Source organism: Aulonocara sp. 'chitande type north' Nkhata Bay, linkage group LG22, assembly GCF_057382095.1.
Source record: "Aulonocara sp. 'chitande type north' Nkhata Bay isolate Kocher_YH1m ecotype deep benthic linkage group LG22, A_spYH_male_GT1.1, whole genome shotgun sequence".
NCBI lineage: Eukaryota > Metazoa > Chordata > Actinopteri > Cichliformes > Cichlidae > Aulonocara > Aulonocara sp. 'chitande type north' Nkhata Bay.
In genome coordinates this window covers 37090445-37109326 of record NC_141364.1, presented here as the reverse complement: position 1 = coordinate 37109326, position 18882 = coordinate 37090445, and the positions used below count along the sequence as shown (strand labels likewise).

General features: G+C 40.7%; 1 protein-coding gene across 1 annotated transcript; it reads right to left on the bottom strand.

Moving 5' to 3' along the window:
- Positions 1-1623: 1623 nt before the first annotated feature.
- LOC147304636 (uncharacterized) lies at positions 1624-4697 on the bottom strand. Its single transcript, XM_086280335.1, has 4 exons — positions 3780-4697; positions 3330-3488; positions 3201-3257; positions 1624-2768 (listed from the first exon to the last, which is right to left on the bottom strand). The coding sequence occupies exons 1-4, from the start codon at positions 4675-4677 to the stop codon at positions 2521-2523; spliced, it is 1362 nt and encodes a 453-aa protein (XP_086136461.1). The 5' UTR covers positions 4678-4697; the 3' UTR covers positions 1624-2520.
- Between the last annotated feature and the right edge of the window lie 14185 nt (positions 4698-18882).

Genomic DNA, 18882 nt, shown 5'->3' with positions numbered 1-18882 from the left:
TAATATTAATAATGTTATACTATGTTACATATACATTTTGAGTGGCTCCTAAACCACAAAAACAAGCTGTTAAAGACCGTTGCTCCGAACGGACTTTACAATCATTATCACAATCACCATGACTTGAAAGAGTCATTGTGTCAAGCCAATGCAAATCGTTGCTTAAAAGAGAATTTATGACCTTATGTGACAAAAACACTTTTGTAAGATGAGTTATTTATCATGGTGAACAGTGTTACTTATTATGGTTGTTTTACAAGTAATGCAACCAAACATTGATTTTGTTTTAACGTATTTGTTCGTACTAGAAAATGTTACGTATTTTTCAATTATCTCAATGTGTTATCACTTCTTTTTCTTAATGAATATATATATTTAAGAAAAGATACAACATCAAAAGTCAAACGACTGAACAGTTTTCACTACGCTTAAATGGAGGGTGTTACTTTTAAATGTACGCCTAAGAGTACAAAATCTAATCTTAGGTATATGTTATATTTCTATATATACTAACCAATGGAGAGCACATATCAATATTATTGAAGTTTTCAAATTCTAAAAATTATGATTTTAGACACATTTCTGGACAAAGACTATATACAAAGCGCAAACAATCTAAAACAATTTTCTCTAATTAGACTGAGGAAAATAACTGGCATTAAAAGGCTGGAATGTTCTCGTTTCTTGTTAATAGTCCAATTTTAGTGTTAATTACTCACCTTTCCATTTTATTGTTGGTGGGTAAACCGAAAATTTTTGTCCACGTAGGCCTCGAAGAAAAGTTCAGTGTACTAATAATAATTATGTAATGACAGCGTAACCACATATAACCGTTTCCTGTCGCAATGAAAGCTACTGTGAGATTATTCTATTATCTTATGCCACGTTATACCCCTAATTAAAGATTGTGAAACTATTATGTAGTTTTAGTTTGCATTCTCCTGAATTAGAAGAAGGTGATAACTATTACATTTGTGAAACTGATTTGTATTACATTGGACTGCTGATTTATTGTGAATGAATGATATTGTTTTATGATGCATTATACTGCTGAGTTATAAGAAATACTGTTTTCAGAGAGTCAGGACCTTGTTTTCTGATAATAGAGGAGACGGAGAGCACATTCCACGGAAGCTTCACTCCCACCGTTGTTGAAGGCAGACGAAATAGGGAGCCAAGGCCATAAGTTAGGCTCGTTTTTGATTAGAGAGTCCCAAACATGATAGCTTGAACCAAGTTTGAATAATTAAGAGACCAATTGAGGAGATACGTGAGGGAGGCGTAGTAGGGAAAGGTGTTTGTTTTGTCTCATGTCTCAGAGGGTGTTGTCTCATTCCCTGGGCCAGAGGACGGCTAGAGAGGGTCAGAGCGAGGGCAGTGGACCTGGGAATGGTGACCCGGGCCCATCATGCCATTGATGGACATGGAGGCAGCTGAGTGGGCCGAGGAGTGACACAGCGCAACGTATGGTGACCTCTTGTGGTCAAGAGTTCAAGAGAGGGAGTGTGGAGATCAGGGAAATATTTTACTGCTACTATTCATAACCATCATTACCATTACATTAATTATAATTTCATCAAAGCATTCATTCAATAGATTACACATGTTCTTAGTTAAGGTTATTACACCTATCACAGAGAGCTTCTGTCTGGTAAAAGGTCAGAAGCATCAACGGGCGGGGTGAGGCAGAGTGCATTTTGAGGTTGAGACACACACACACACACACACACACACACACACACACACACACACACACACACACACACACACACACACACACACACACACACACGGGTCTATGTGGTATGGAGGGACTATCCTACGTCAATCCGCCCGGTGGTGGTTTAAGTGGACTACCCTTTTCAAAGGACTTGGAGCCAAGGGAGCGAGGTTAAAGTGTTCGAAAAAATCTGAAAAAAATTTGGGTCACTTCAGACCTCATACACTCCCTATAGAAGTCTAGATACACTGATACACATCAACCAGACTCTATTGTGTTTTCTGGAGACATTGTCCACTTGACAACAATGTGTTTTATGAGGTCCAAAAAAAATAATATTGGGTCTTTAAAGGGACAATGATGTAATATTTAAATAGCTCATCATTACCATGAATACACATCTGACAGGACACAGGATTACTGGAACATCATTTTATTAGTGTTCTTGGATCTGAACATTAATTTTAACCATAAATAAAAAAGAAATCTATGGACAAAAATGCCCACGCTTCCCACAGAAATATAAAAATATAGAAAACAGAAAAATTAATAACATTTAAAATGAATTTTAATAGTCTAAAGGTAAATATTAAGGGGAGAAAATATGCATTTATAATTTTTTATTTTAAATATAACCTGTCAAAAAAAACCCTAAATAAATTAAATGTAAAAATTATGAAATACAAACTACTTCTGTAATTGACAAGAACTTTTTTTTTTTTCTTTACACAGAACATCAGTGTTAACAACAATTGGCAATCTGACCAAGATGTAAAACCACATCTGGCTAAACAGTTATTTTAGTTCATTTTTGTCTGCCTTTTTGCAGTTAATCCTCTGTTTCTTACAAAATCTCTTATGTTTTGAACTGTTCTTCCTGCCAACACCAGATCTTCTACCAATTTGCAATGACTGCATTCATTTTTGGTGGCTAGTTTCCCTTCGTTTATGTGGTCTTTAAAATGCCTCATCACTGCAGCAACCTCAGCCTTGGACCACATGTTTTTGGGAGCTCTTCGGGAATTGTGGGATTGAGCAGCATTTTTCTCTGGAAGATATATAAAGTAGTAGTAGTTAAAACAAACAAAAAACCAAACAAAAAAAACAAAAAACATTTGGTGGTTAAAAGAATGGATGCTACCCTGTACTAACTTCTGAAATGTGTTGCTACCATCAATATCAAGACGAGCTAAAATTCTCTTTGAAAATTTATCAAATTACTAAAATGAGACAACATTTAGCGTTCCACTGTGAATAAAAGACTGAATAAAAAAATGAATAAAAGTCTCTTGATGCATGCTCAATCATCCAGGTAAGTAAATCCCAAAACGTTGATTCTGTTAATCTGGACGTAGCGTTTTCAGTGGGAGAAACATTTTGTCACTCATCCAAGTGACTTTTTACCACCACTCTGCAGTTTGCCATATGTTGCAAAGTGATGAAACAATAATAAGCTTCGAGAACCAACTGCACCCCTTACCTTCAGAGGGAGCAGCAGTCTCACTTGCTGCAGGCATTGTGAGTGGTCCTTCATCTGCTGATTACACAATTTGATTAACTTTTAATATTTGTAACAAACATTTTATCCACAGAAACGAAGCTAACTTACCACAATCTACAGTGTCTTGGAGCTGCGCTGTGTTTGTGGAATCAGCTACTGCATGTACAGGCTCACTGGTGCCACACGCCGACATTGTGAGTGCTGTGTCATCATCATCTGATTCACTCTCACTGTCCTTTGTTTCAGCATCACTTAATGCAATTTCATCTGAGAAATTGTGGGGGGGAAAAAACAAACACAACCCCCCCCAAAAACCTCACATTAACAACGAGATATGACAAAATACAGAACAAATACTGGAAATTATAGTACATAGTTTTACTATTTAAGGCCACCACTCTGCAGTTTGCCAAATGTTGCAAAGTGATGAAACAATAGACTTTAAGAACCTTAAATCATGGACATTTAACAGAATGGTCTGTGCTTTTAGGTTTTAATTCTGTTGATAAAGCATAATATTCAACTACTGCCCTAATATTTGCTCCTTTCAATACAAACCTTCTATTTTGATCTCATCCAGTGATTTCCCCTGGATCTGGGAAAGATGTCCTTTTTCCAGTGTTAAAAGCAGTTTGGAAATCTTGGCCAGCTGTGTTGTGGGAACTTGTAATCTGTAGAATTCGCGGTGAACGCGGATATCATGACCCAGGAAATCTGCAACCTGATCAAGTTCGTTGTTTTTCAAATTAAGGACTTGTGAGAGTGGGGCAACATGTTTTCTGAGCTGTGTCGATCTTAGATACTCAGGCTGCTTTGCTCCACACTGGTGTGCATGAACATGCAAGGAGTCCATTCCTCTGTAATGACTCATTGATCGGGGTCTTGCAAAGAGGTAGATATTAGTGGCACAAATACCACAGTCAGGCCTCCTACTAACCAGTAGTGACAGAGCATCCAGCATGCTTGGTGTTAGCAGAACTGGAACATTTCTGTCCCTTTTTCCCATTATTTCTATTCTACAGAAATAGTTACAGAGTCTCTGTTCCATTTCTGAGAGCCCCATGGCAACATCTGTGTGGAGTGCCGTTTTGTCTCTTTCAAGAAAACTTTTGAGGCGCATCTTTGAAACCTCTCCAGAACGTCTTCGGTTGAACACAATGATTTGTGAGAGTGTAACTTGTGCAAGTTGGGCATAATTCTGAGCTGTGGCTTCGTTCTCCAAGCTGCAAAAGGCACTTTCTGCAGATTTTTGAAGGTAGTGATGGAGAATCCGAACACCTTCTGTAAAGGGCAATGTTGATGGCTTGTTAAACTTTGCCTCACTCAATGTGTTCAAGGCACGGTGAGACACCATCTCAGACCATTTGGAGACATACAACTTCTTGAACGCATCAGTGGACTTGATTAGGGCTTCATCCTCTGTCATGAGGGCACGACAATGGATAATGTCAGACATTTTATGCAGTGTATGTCCCAGTTTCAGCACAAGGCTTGGAGTTTTGTATGACAGTGTCTCTTCATCAAAACTTGAAACTTTCTTTACTGCTTGCACAACTCTCTGGAAATTAGCAGGCTTAATAGCTTCTTCCATGTTATGCACTGAGGATTCTGTGCGCAGACACAACAACAAACGTCCCGCTTCACGAAGCTTCTGTCGTATATAATCATACTTTGTAGGGTCTTGTCCATGTTTATTGTAGAGGGACTGGGCAAACTGAATAACAGTAAAGTCATTTCGCACAGCTGAGGCAATCTCATCTTGTTTCATAACAGCAAGAACCTTCCACACTCCACTTGACACCTGCGGATAACACTGAGACTCCAGAGTTAAAGCCAGGCCGAGTACTTTGGTTCTTCCAGGTTCTTTATCCGTGTCATCTTTTGGTTTGTTAGGACATCTGCGGACATGTCTCCAAAGATCCTTGCGAACATACATCCCTTGACAATAAAAGCAATGAGCAAACTTTCCCTCTACTGCTTTAATCTTGGGTCTTCTCTTCACTTTCAGTGGTCCCACTCCACCATGCAAAACTGCAGCATTATGCTTAAAATTTCCCTTATTTCTCAATTTCTCTAACAGACTTTTACGCTCGTTTGAGTCTCTAGGCAGGGAAAATGCATGCACAACATCAGGAGCTGTTTTGTGCGTTTTCAGGTGGCGGGAAATTTTAGCTTGTGGTTTGCCACAAAAATAGCAGTAATTTCTTTTACTTAAAGTCATTTTTTCTGATTCAGTTTCGCAAAGCTCACTTTATCTTGTGGCTTGTCCTTTGTCAAGTTGTGGATTAAATTCGTTGAATCTGATTGTTCATGCGCTTTGGAGATGTCATCTTGGCATAGCAGACCTTTTGATGTGCTTGGCAATAATGAGATGTCTTCATCTGAATCTTCATCATATGACTCTGAATCTGGCACATATTCTTCTTCTGATATGCTGTGGTTGCCATCATCATCGCTTGATATTTGACATCCTCCCCTGAATATTCAGAAATTTCTTCTTTCTGGAATGTAAGAATAAAAGTTATTTTAATTGATCAATACTTTAGACAGGTAAAAAATAAACTGAAAAAAGTCAAGCCAAATATGAATGGGATACACACCTGTGTTGACTGGTGGCAATTCTCATTTGCCAATTTTGCAAGGCAGGATTTGTGCCAGACCCCTAAACAAACTGAAACACATTTTAATAGACTTAATTTAGCTTTGCAGTTCTATTTAAGTGAAGTAGTTTTTTGTCAAAGCATTACAGTAATGTCAAATGCTGAAAAAAAAACCCCCAAACTGTTCACACTTAAGGATATTTTAATGACTACACATACACTGCTAATCTCCCCCCCCCCAAAAAAGGACATCCCAGATGTGAATGAATGAATTATTCTTATTAAATACTTTGTTCTTTAGGTAGTTGAATGGCATGAAAGTGTGTAGTTGAATGTGTGTGGCCTCCAGATGCCTGTATGACTTCCCTACAATGCCTGGGCATGCTCGGGATGAGGTGGCGGACGGTCTCCTGAAGGATCTCCTCCAAGACCTGGACTAAAGCATCTGCCAACCCCTGGACAGTTTGTGGTGGATGGAGTGAGACATGATGTCCCAGATGTGCTCAATTGGATTCAGGTCTGGGGAACAGGCGGGCCAGTCCATAGCATCAATGCCTTTGTCATGGAGGAACTGCTGACATACTCCAGCCACATGAGGTCCAGTGTCGTCTCGCATTAGGTGGACCCCAGGGCCAAACGCACCAGCATGTGGTCTCACAAAGGGTCCGAGGATCTCATCTTGTTACCCAATGACAGTCAGGCTCTCTGGCAGGCACAGAAATGCCACCCCACACCATTACACACACAATATGATCATGCTGGAGGATGTTGCAGGCAGCAGAACGTTCCCCACGGCATCTCCAGACTGTCACGTGCTCAGTTTGAACCTCCTTTCAGCTGTGAGGAGTAGGGCTGGGCCATATTATACCGTTCACGGTAATACCGGTATAATGTTAGGCAACGATAGGAAAATGAAATATCGCGATAGAATGGGAGTAAAACGCGCATACGCAGTGCCTTTGTTTTCATATGCACATGGCCGCTTGTTGAGTGAAACAGATGAACCAGAATTGGTTTGTAAAAATGGTGCAACTTCAGTGATGTGGAACTGGTTTGATGTTTGTCCGTCAGATACACGACAAAGCACATTTTTTTGCAGAACATGCAAGCGGCCGTTGTTATTGTCGTATTTGTCGGACTAAGATGCTCTTAAATCTGGGAGTAATCTGGGTCCTAAACTCCGTATTCTTCAGGTCAAACAACACTGCAGCATCACTGAGAGTTAAAAACTTTCTCAATTCTTTCATCTTTAATAAAACGATCAGCATTGCTACTTTACCAGGTGTAACTATAAAGTTTAACTTCCAGGCATCCATGAAAACAAAATGTATTACATTTAACGGAGTTAGAAGTTAGCAGGAAGCTAGCGGAAGTTAGCTCGCTAGTTTCGCTAGTTACCTAAGCATGATATTGCATGTTCTGACTGAGAGATTTCTGAAAAAATTCAAACGTACAGCTCTGCTATCACTTCCAACATGAACGAAGACAGGAAACTAAACAGCAGTGACGTTTGTAGGGTTACTGAAGTTGGGCTAGCTGGTATATAATGATGTGCTACGTGATCGCTAGCGACACAGCTACAGTGGGGCAAAAAAGTATTTAGTCAGCCACCGATTGTGCAAGTTCCCCCACCTAAAATGATGACAGAGGTCAGTAATTTGCACCAGAGGTACATTTCAACTGTGAGAGACAGAATGTGAAAAAAAAAATCCATGAATCCACATGGTAGGATTTGTAAAGAATTTATTGGTAAATCAGGGTGGAAAATAAGTATTTGGTCAATAACAAAAATACAACTCAATACTTTGTAACATAACCTTTGTTGGCAATAACAGAGGTCAAACGTTTACTATAGGTCTTTACCAGGTTTGCACACACAGTAGCTGGTATTTTGGCCCATTCCTCCATGCAGATCTTCTCGAGAGCAGTGATGTTTTGAGGCTGTCGCCGAGCAACACGGACTTTCAACTCCCGCCACAGATTTTCTATGGGGTTGAGGTCTGGAGACTGGCTAGGCCACTCCAGGACTTTCAAATGCTTCTTTGGCGGGCGGGCGGTGTGTTTTGGATCATTGTCATGTTGGAAGACCCAGCCTCGTTTCATCTTCAAAGTTCTCACTGATGGAAGGAGGTTTTGGCTCAAAATCTCACGATACATGGGATCAGTCGTCCTGTCCCCTTGGCAGAAAAACAGCCCCATAGCATGATGTTTCCACCCCCATGCTTCACAGTAGGTATGGTGTTCTTGGGATGCAACTCAGTATTCTTCTTCCTCCAAACACGACGAGTTGAGTTTATACCAAAAAGTTCTACTTTGGTTTCATCTGACCACATGACATTCTCCCAATCCTCTGCTGTATCATCCATGTGCTCTCTGGCAAACTTCAGACGGGCCTGGACATGCACTGGCTTCAGCAGCGGAACACGTCTGGCACTGCGGGATTTGATTCCCTGCCGTTGTAGTGTGTTACTGATGGTGACCTTTGTTACTTTGGTCCCAGCTCTCTGCAGGTCATTCACCAGGTCCCCCCGTGTGGTTCTGGGATCTTTGCTCACCGTTCTCATGATCATTTTGACCCCACGGGATGAGATCTTGCGTGGAGCCCCAGATCGAGGGAGATTATCAGTGGTCTTGTATGTCTTCCATTTTCTGATGATTGCTCCCACAGTTGATTTTTTCACACCAAGCTGCTTGCCTATTGTAGATTCACTCTTCCCAGTCTGGTGCAGGTCTACAATACTTTTCCTGGTGTCCTTCGAAAGCTCTTTGGCCTTGGCCATGGCGGAGTTTGGAGTCTGACTGTTTGAGGCTGTGGACAGGTGTCTTTTATACAGATGATGAGTTCAAACAGGTGCCATTCATACAGGTAACGAGTGGGGGACAGAAAAGCTTCTTACAGAAGACGTTACAGGTCTGTGAGAGCCAGAGATTTTCCTTGTTTGAGGTGGCCAAATACTTATTTTCCACCCTGATTTACGAATAAATTCTTTACAAATCCTACCATGTGAATTCATGGATTTTTTTTCACATTCTGTCTCTCACAGTTGAAGTGTACCTCTGGTGCAAATTACTGACCTCTGTCATCATTTTAAGTGGGGGAACTTGCACAATCGGTGGCTGACTAAATACTTTTTTGCCCCACTGTATGTTAGCATAACATAAACAGTGAAGCTGGAGGACGAACACTAACACTTTTCCACTTATAAAAGTTAACGTGAAGGTTCTTCATGGTTAGAGACAAATGCAATCGCATGGCAGGATGCTGTAAACGGACCAAACTTCAGTCAGGAGAACAACTGAGATAATCCATCCACAATACGAGGTTAGTCATTAATATACTGCAGCAACATGGGAATAGAGCAGCTGCCAGAGAATTCAACATTAATGAATCAATGGTACAGAAGTGGAGGAAGCAAGAAGAATGAGTTTAATAAAGTTTGATTTATCTGACTGCTTTGTTTCGCTTAATGTGCCTTATAATCCCGTGCACCTTATGGTCCAAAAAATACGTACTGCACACTGCAGTTTAATGTTGCAAAGCACCTCTTTTTAACTTCAGTGGATATTATACATGGTTATGCTCAGGATATGTCAGCCCATTTCTACTGGAAATGCCTTTTGGTTAAACTTTCAGCAAGGAATTTGCATTTGCACTGTTACATTTTTATAAAGCTTTAATGTACATAAAAACCAGCTTCTTGTTTAAGTGAAAATAAATGGAAGGTTGTCTTTTTGCGCTATTAATGTTGTGGAGTTGTATTTTGTCTCGCATCAAATATATCGTCAGTTATATCGTTATCGCAAATTTTCAAATATATATCGTGATAAATATTTTTGGCCATATCGCCCTGCTCTAGTGAGGAGCATAGGGTGCCAGTGCCGAAGTTTCCAAACTTTGTGTTTTCTGGCAAATGCCAAACATCCTGCATGGTGTTGGGCTGCAAGCTCAATCCCCACCTGTGGATGCTGGACCCTCAAGCCACCCTCATGAAGTCAGTTTCTGACCATTTGAGCAGACAGATGCACATTTGTGGCCTGTTTGAGGTCATTTTGCAGGGCTCCTCTTGTTCCTCCTTGTACAAAGGTGGAGGTAGCGGTCCTGCTGCTGGGTTGTTGCCCTCCTATGGCCTACTCCACATCCAGGTAGCACCTCCATGCTCTGGACACTACACTAACAGGCACAGCAAACCTTCTTGCCACAGCTCACATTGATGTGCTACGCTAGATGAGCTGCACTACCTGAGCCACTTGTGTGGGTTGTAGACTGTCTCATGCTACCACTAAAATGAAATCACCGCCAGCATTCAAAAGTGACCAATGAGGTAATACTACATTTCTTTAATTAGACGTGACCACCCACTGATTAAAAAGGGAGCAGTGTTCATTTCAGCTATCTTAATTTTACTATATACTGTACCTATTCACTAAATGTGAATAGGTACACATTTAGTGGGGCGATCGTGGCTCAAGAGTTGGGAGTTCGCCTTGTAATCGGAAGGTTGCTGGTTCGAGCCCCGGCTTGGACAGTCGCAGTCGTTGTGTCCTTGGGCAAGACACTTCACCCGTTGCCTACTGGTGGTGGTCAGAGGGTCTGGTGGCGCCAGTGTCCGGCAGCCTCGCCTCTGTCAGTGCGCCCCAGGGTGGCTGTGGCTACAATGTAGCTTGCCATCACCAGTGTGTGAATGTGTGTGTGAATGGGTGGATGACTGGATATGTAAAGCGCTTTGGGGTCCTTAGGGACTAGTAAAGCGCTATATAAATACAGGCCATTTACCAAATGTCTCACCTTTGCACTTATAGCCAAGCCACTTGAGGGAGGAAACCGGTCCCACACACTGAATGCACTTGTCCAAAGATGATATTGTTGTGCACACCAGACGATGATTGTGACACTGTTAGCAAAATATTGCAACATTTATTTGTTTTGGACAGTTGGAAAGGTGAGGTGTTTTCAATTCAGTTGCAGATATCAACTAATACACTTCATCCCAGTATAAAATTTGAACGCAATTGACCTCTTCACTTTTTTCTACTGGAACCATTTTACTGGGATTAGGGGAATTGATTCTTTCACTTTGTTGTTATCTAGAATAGCAAATTGAGTTAAAACACTGCAGCTTCTTAAAAATGGCACATGCATTCTTATCTGCGTGAGGTGGGTCAGAGTAAAAACAAAAAACAAAAACAAAATAAAAAACAATCCTTCCTTATTTGCTTATCCTTGCAGCTGGAACCTATTCCAAATATGATGGGTGTACAATGCCTCTCACCCGAGTTGTATCTGGCAACTACAGCTTCCGCCCAAAGACATCCAGTTAGTGGGGCTTGCTGGACTGGTAATTCTAAATTGCCCATAGGTGTGAGTGTGGTAGAGTCTGTCAATGTGATACCCTGCGACAGCCTGTCACTCCAATTAACAGCTGATTCCTTTGCAGTCATCCATCCTCTTCCACTTATCCTTATCAGGATTGTGGGGTAGCAGGTTTGGGGCCTATACCAGCTACCATAGGGCAGTGCAACCTGGACAGATCACCAGTCTAACATGGAAGGACAAGCGTTTGCATTCACACCAAAGGGCAGTTTTGAATCACCAGTTAACCTAACCCCATAAGCTACATCTTTGGACTGTGGGAAGAAGCCAGAGTACACAGCCAGAGAGAACCCATGCACTACAGCAGTAAAAAGTGCCTAAAACAAGTTAAGAAGTTGTATAGTACTATCTATCTTAATGTTCAAGCCTGAGTTTCAAACCATTTCAACTTAGAAACAAAGCACATGCAGTCAGTTCTGCATGCTGTAGGTCAAACTGTCAAAAAAATACGAGAAGACCCCTCCTAAAACCAGAGTGATGTCACCATGAAGCAAACTTTGACGGAGTCCCCCAATAACAGTGTGGTCCTCCTAAGTCACATTTGGGTGGTTAACACACAAACACACTCAGATGTTATCCAGACTTGCACTTTGAAACAATGAAAAGGACCTACAAGCCACGGTCCATGTAAATCACATCACACCCAGGTGACTGCCAAACACACACACACAGCATCCATAAAGAATGATGATAGATTAAATTATTAGTTCATTAAGTGGTACACTGGATTATATTTACCCTTTCAGGCTCTGGATGTTTCAGGTCCAGATCATTGTTTGGAAAGCTGTTTGGTTGCGGCTTTAGGCAGCTCACAGTCTTCTGAATCTGGCTGGTCTCAGTCTTCGTGTGTAACAGATAGAAAATGAAAATACAGTGCATTTTTGAAGAGGCTTTTGAAACATTAAATAAACTGTATGAGAAAGATAAGTTTCAAGCTAATGTCTTTAAAATATTCACTGTCATGTATAGAGAATTTAAGGCCCTATGATTAAGTCAGTCATTTCATCTGAGACTGGACACTCTACAGTCGATGTTTGCAGACAAGTTATTTTCCTGATGATCATACAGGAGAAATGATAGCCAGAGGCCTCAGGGAAGCTCTTGTGTCGTGGGGACTGCATGAGGATCGTCTAGTGTGTGTCACTACGGATAATGCTGCAAACAACATCCTTGCACTTCAGCTGAATGAGTGGACACGCTTACAGTGTTTTGGTCACCGTCTCCACCTAGCCATTGGTGAGTGTCTAAATGCAAAATTATATTTCAATAATAATAAACAATAGCAGGCCACGTAGGATATTACAGTTCTAAAGGTACAATTTAAACGAGCATGTTAAAAGCTTGGAAGATTAATTGCTACCAAAACAATTTGCTTAAGGCATAATTTTCCCTGCAGCGTTTGCTGTCAGTGTTAATCTTGTTAAAATTACATTTACGCCACAACTGCATTAACACGGCAAATCTCCGTTAACGAGTCTCCGTTAGCGCCGTCCAGCCCCACGCACGGGGCGAAATGCTGTAACTCATTAACGGAGATTTGCCACACTACGATGTGCAAATTAACATTTTACTAGAATGTAGCCTAAAAAAATGTTACTTCTGCCTTAAAGTGTAACCGATAAATATATGTATCTTACATTTTTTTTACACAGAGAGGAATTTGAAACTACCTCAGGTGGAACGAGCAGTTGGTGTCTGCAAGCGATTGGTGAGTGCCTTCTCCAATTCATGGAAAAGACGACATGAATTGGCCAAGGTTCAAGCAGAATTAGGCTTACCTGCTCACCAGCTTATCACAGACACCCCTACCAGGTGGGGCTCCCTACAACATATGATTAACAGAGTTATAGAGCAAGAGAAAGCGCTCTCACAGGTTCTCCGTGCAGACAAAAAAACAAGACATCTAGTCCTGACATGGCAGGACATGGATGTTCTTGAATCTTTGAATAAAGCACTGAGTCCTCTCACGGAATTTATGGATGCTTTATCCTTGTTTCCCACTGTGAATTTTCTCTTTTCTTTTTACAACATTGTAAACATCGGGGATCTGAGGAGACCAGTTGCTGGACTTTAAGGAGAGCAATGTTGTCCCTTTCTTGTCTGATGTAAGATTTTACCTGCTCAACAGTCCTGGGCCGCCTTTGTCGTATTTTTCGTTTCATGATGCTCCAAATGTTATGAGAAGGTGAACGGTTTTGACTGCAGGCTGGTCATTTCAGCACTCAGAGTATTGGACTATGAAACAATGCCATTATAATACATGCACTATGCGATTTATAATTGCTTTGCTGAAATATCCAAGGCCTTCCCCGAAAAAGATGTTGTTTAGATGGGAGCATATGTTGCTCTATAACCTGTATTTTCTTTCAGCACTGACAATGCGTTTCCACATGTGCATGCTGCTAGCTCCATAGGCACTAATGCACCCCCATACACTGAGATGTGGGCTTTGAAAAACATTGCGTTCTATTTTAACTTGCATTTTACACAGCGTCTCAACTTTTGGAAGATAGTTTTACAGCTTTATTACATAACTCTATCCCTATAATTGACTTCTTCTCACGATGATTATTCTCTTTACCTATTCAGGAGGAGAGTGATTGCTCTGAGCTGGATTTCTCCATTTGTTCCGACTCTGAATACGTGCCAAGTCAAATTTCAGACTTAAGTGATGAGGACACCCACAGTCAACAAAGTAAGACACTAAAGATCACTGACGTTTCTAGCAATAGCGACAGTGATAATAAAGAACATGACTCTTAAAAAGACACCCAGAACATATGGGAAAAGAAAGAAATGATCACAAGGGAGAAAAAAAAAGGCTAAACAGGCTAAACGGAAATCAGAGGTGACTGTAAAAACATGTACAAAAAGGTAGGACAACAAACGAGTATGGGACAAAAAACATTATTGTCTTTACTGTGGGAAGTCCCAAGCCAAAACATCAAGACACCTGCAGAGGAAGCACATGGAGATGAGTGATGTGGCATATGCCTTTAGCTACCCTCTAGGTTCCAAAGAAAGGAAGGATCTTCTAGAACAACTTCGCAATAAAGGAGACTTTAAGCACAACAGCAAAGTCATACAAAAAGGCAGAGGACAAGTTGTAACATGGAAGCAGCCATCTAATTAAGCCATAGTAGGAACATATTTACCTTGCCTGTATTGCTTTGGAATGTATAGCAAAAAGACATTATGGAAACGTGAGTTGTCATTCAAAAAAAACTGTGTGTGTCAAAAAAAAGACATCCTAGAGTCCAGAGTTATGCTGCACGCCTGCTTCCAATAAAACATTAATCTAAAGGATGTCAGACTATTATTAACAACATGCGACAAGATCAAGTGTCCTTTCACATCAGGAGTGATTCTCTGATTTGCAAATATGGAGAATCGCTATATGCAAGACATGGCCGTGTGAAGTCTAAGCACCAATACATTACATGAGGGAGCTTGGCCGGTTCATGTTAGCTGCAAAAGATATGGACAAGACAGTGAATGTTCTTGAAGATTTGTGCAAACCATCAAAATTTGAGTTTGTTGTGTTAAGAAATAAATATATATTCTTAATGCTTATTTGCTGATTATATTGTTTTATGTATTTTAGTAATGAAGGCTTGTAAACCAAGGCCACTTTTGACTCACAAACTAAGTGCTCAGCCAGACTGAAAAACAGGAAGTCTGTGTGCAGCTGTACAAGCATATTAATAAATAGAGGAAGCTAGACAGAAAAAGAGGAAGCTACTGACATATAAGGAGTTGTTTGTACTGAAACTGTGTGACGTGTGAAGTACCAAAATAACACTATATGAGACGCATTTTTAGATTGTAATGTTAGAGATTCTGCTTTGGGCTTTGGGCTGTGCAGGGCTCTCTCTTCCGGAAGATGATTGAATAAAGAATTACAAATGTTTTGACCACTCCTGAGTCAGGTTTTCTCTGTTCTATCATGGGGATCAAAGAATCGGGTATAATAGTTGTCAGTGTTGCCAAGCATCTTACAAACTTTAGTCCAGGCAAAAATGAATATGGCAAACCGTCAACAGCAGTCAAAATTGGATTTTGTCTTAAAGGAGCAGTCGAGGTCCTGATTGGACAGACTCTTATGAATGCTGATGACCATGCAGAGAAGGCGGCCAAAAAATTCTTTGAACTTCTGGACAAAAACTGGAGGAACAGTGTATCTGTCAGTGCTCACCAAACAATACAAGAAAAGAGGTGGAATAAACAGGATGACATTCCCCTCACCAAATATGTGATTGCTCTGAGGGACCATCTCCGTACCGTGGAAGGTGAAGCAAGAGAGAGACTGATGCAGCACATGGATTTGGCAGCATACAAGGCATTGAACGAGACTGTTTTGGCACAGGTTATTGTCTTTAACAAGTGACGTGAAGGGGAAGCATCATGCTTGACTCTTCAGACCTACAAGAACGTAAACACAAGTCCCATTAATGAAGACATTTACGAAACCTTGTCACCATTAGAAAAGGAGCTAAGCAAGCTATTAACCCGCAGGGGGAATCAGGGGAAAGAGAGGCAGGAAAGTGGCAGTGTTTTTTGAGCGACAGAATGAAGGAGTCAATGGATTTGTTGGTGAAAAAGAGAGAAGCAGCTGGTGTACCTGCTGAAAATCCCTATCTCTTTGCTAGACCTGGTGGGATGACACACATACGTGGATGTGACTGCCCACAAAAATATGCAAACCAAAGCAAAGCAGAAACCCCTGAGCTTCTGAGGCCAACTAAATTAAGAAAACAGGTTGCCACACTTTGTCAACTCCTGGATCTTAATGATCAAGAGCTCGAGCAAGTTGCAAGGTTCATGGGACATGACATCAGAGTTCACCAGGACTTTTACAGACAGACAGATAAAACCTTTCAAATTGCTAAGATAAGCAAGCTTCTGTTTGCAATGGAGGAAGGCACTGGCACCTTAAGGGGCAAGAACCTCAGCACCCTGGAGGTTTCTGTTGCTGGTATGTATGATAGAGTATTTATTGTCTTTTTTCCCCCTGTCCTGCTATATTGAATTGGAAATTATATTGTGTGGTCAAATAGTTTTACACTTGACTAATCCATAACATGAAGCTTGTAACACCAAATCTGTCTCTCGCACTTTAAATTTGTTTAAAAGGAAAAAGCTAAAAATTGAAATAGTTAAAAGTTGAAATGTGAATAGTTGTTTTTGGTATTATATGATTTATTTATTAAATTTTATGTGGAGTGAATAAATAAAAGTATATTTATGGTGGCCCCTAGAGACAAAGCACGTAAAAACTCCGAAGCACGTACAAACCCTGAAGCATGTACAAACTCCAAAACACGTAAAAACGCCGAAGCACGTACAAACTCCGAAGCACGTACAAACTCCAAACCACATAAAAACTCCGAAGCACGTACAAACTCCGAAGCACGTACAAACTCCAAACCACATAAAAACTCCGAAGCACGTACAAACTCCGAAGCACGTACAAACTCCGAAGCACGTACAAACTCCGAAGCACGTACAAACTCCAAACCACATAAAAACTCCGAAGCACGTACAAACTCCGAAGCACTTACAAACTCTAAACCACATAAAAACTCCGAAGCACGCACAAACTCCGAAGCATGTACAAACTCCAAAACACGTACAAATTCCAAAACACGTAAAAACTCCAAAATACGTACAAACTCCGAAGCACGTACAAACCCTGAAGCACGTACAAACCCCGAAGCACGTAAAAACTCCGAAGCACGTAAAAACTCCGAAGCACGTACAAACTCAGAAGCACGTACAAAAGACAACAGAAGTGCTCCAGAATGCTAGGTGCAGTTTTGAGCTTTTGTTACCTAGTGGCTATGACCGGCTTTGGTGTGTGGTAGTAACATGTAACCCACATAAAAATAAAAAGAACTGCATCTATAACTAAACCGAAATCTTAAATTCCAATTGGAGCGTGTCCGTGAAGGCATCGCGACGCGTCATGACGCACGCCACGCCGCGAGTCTGCACGTGCCTGTTGTGAGCAATCACATTCGCGAGGCACCGATATATGCCTTCCGGGTTGTCGTCTCGGAAAGACGTGGGGGAGAGGCGTTAGCGGATGGAAGCAACAGTACTTTGATACCGCCGTGGGTAGATGCGTGAAGGCTCATATGTGTATTACACTGTAGTTTTTAATTTTATTGTTATTGTTAAGCACTTTGTGCAGCATCGGCTGTTGGAAATGTGCTATATAAATAAATCTGACCTTGACCTTGACATCGCACGTAGTGAATGTGCAGGCTAGTGGTGCCCTGGAGAGACCACAGCGACACCACTACCTTGGATGGCGAGCTAGGCCCAACGAGCCAGAACCCCAGCTACAACTTCCTGCGGTCTGGTAGGAGGCTGCTGCGGCCTACACTCTCCCCCCCTGGTTTTCAGTCCCCTAAATCTCACTTCCGAGGTTTTAGTCTTGGAATCTTAGTGCTGATCATCACACTTCCAATTTCAACCTGTTACAGACTGTCATACGCGTTGGACTTATATCAATTATGAAATAAACTTTATGGACATTGTTTGCCAGAGGTTGGACGAGGTTGCTGCACCGTTGTGCAGCGGATATTTTACAAGTTTGAATTATGGTTTATCTTTTTCCTGTCTGCAGATTTTGTAAATATTGGTATTTGGTAATTGCACTTTATTTTCACTATAAATAATAACTGTAATCACAATATCTGTGGTTGTATGTTTATTGTACTTCACTCACCTCCTAGAGCCGAATCTGATATCTTCTGAATTAGCCCAACTACTCATAACCAACTCAATTTACTCTTTAGCTTATGTACTTGCTACAAACAGGTAAATTAACATTTTTTTAAATTATTTTAATATATATGAGTGCTTGTGTATAAATACACAAACCATACACATATGCTTTCAATTGTTTAATTTAAGTGATCTAGGTAGCTCTGTTTTTGAAGTTCAGTTAACAATAGAAATGTCTTTTGGAGTTTGTACTTGCTTTGTCTCTAGGGGCCACCGCATATATTTATATATAAACATATATAAATAAAACCACTTTTTTTTTTTTTTACATTAGTAATTCCTTTTGTGCATAATTTTATATTATTGTTAATAATAAATTAATTAAAGCAACAAAACAACCTGAAGAGCCGGTTCGGCTCTTTTTAGTGAGCCGGAAATCCCATCACTAGTCCTATGATTTACCACTTAAAGACAACTACTTTACATCAATGTTATTTTCTTACAATGAATATTTTAGATGTTGTGTTTTAAAATCAAAACCTTTAAAGTGAACTAGATTGACAGTCTGGACCATCATTTTCAGTGAGAGGTTTGTGAAAAGACAGCAAGAAACGGCAAGTACAAGCAACAAAGCTCATCAAGTAGACTACATGGTTGCTGACTGACTGCTCACTGGTTCTTTCACTTGGTGTTGTTGGTATCGTATCACTTCCTGTTTTATGGCTTCATGGATAGATAAAATACAGGGATGTCTTAAAGACATAAAGACCTGGACAACCTCTAATTTTCTGCTTCTAAATTGAGATAAAACTTGGGTTATTGTACTTGGCCTTGAAAAAGTAGAATGGGAGGGAGAGCCTTCAGTTTTCAGGCCCTTCTTCTGTGGAACCAGCTTCCAGTTGGGATTCGGGAGACAGACACTATCTACTTTTAAGATTAGGCTTCAAACTTTCCTTTT

What these genes read in the sequence shown, in the direction of transcription:
- LOC147304636 (XM_086280335.1), bottom strand. Translation starts at nt 4,677, where the DNA reads ATGTCTGACATTATCCATTGTCGTGCCCTCATGACAGAGGATGAAGCC. An exon ending in GGATGAGATCAAAATAGAAG is followed by an intron (nt 3,489 to 3,779) that starts GTTTGTATTGAA and finishes ACAATTTCTCAG; the next exon opens with ATGAAATTGCATTAAGTGAT. An exon ending in CCAAGACACTGTAGATTGTG is followed by an intron (nt 3,258 to 3,329) that starts GTAAGTTAGCTT and finishes TTGTGTAATCAG; the next exon opens with CAGATGAAGGACCACTCACA.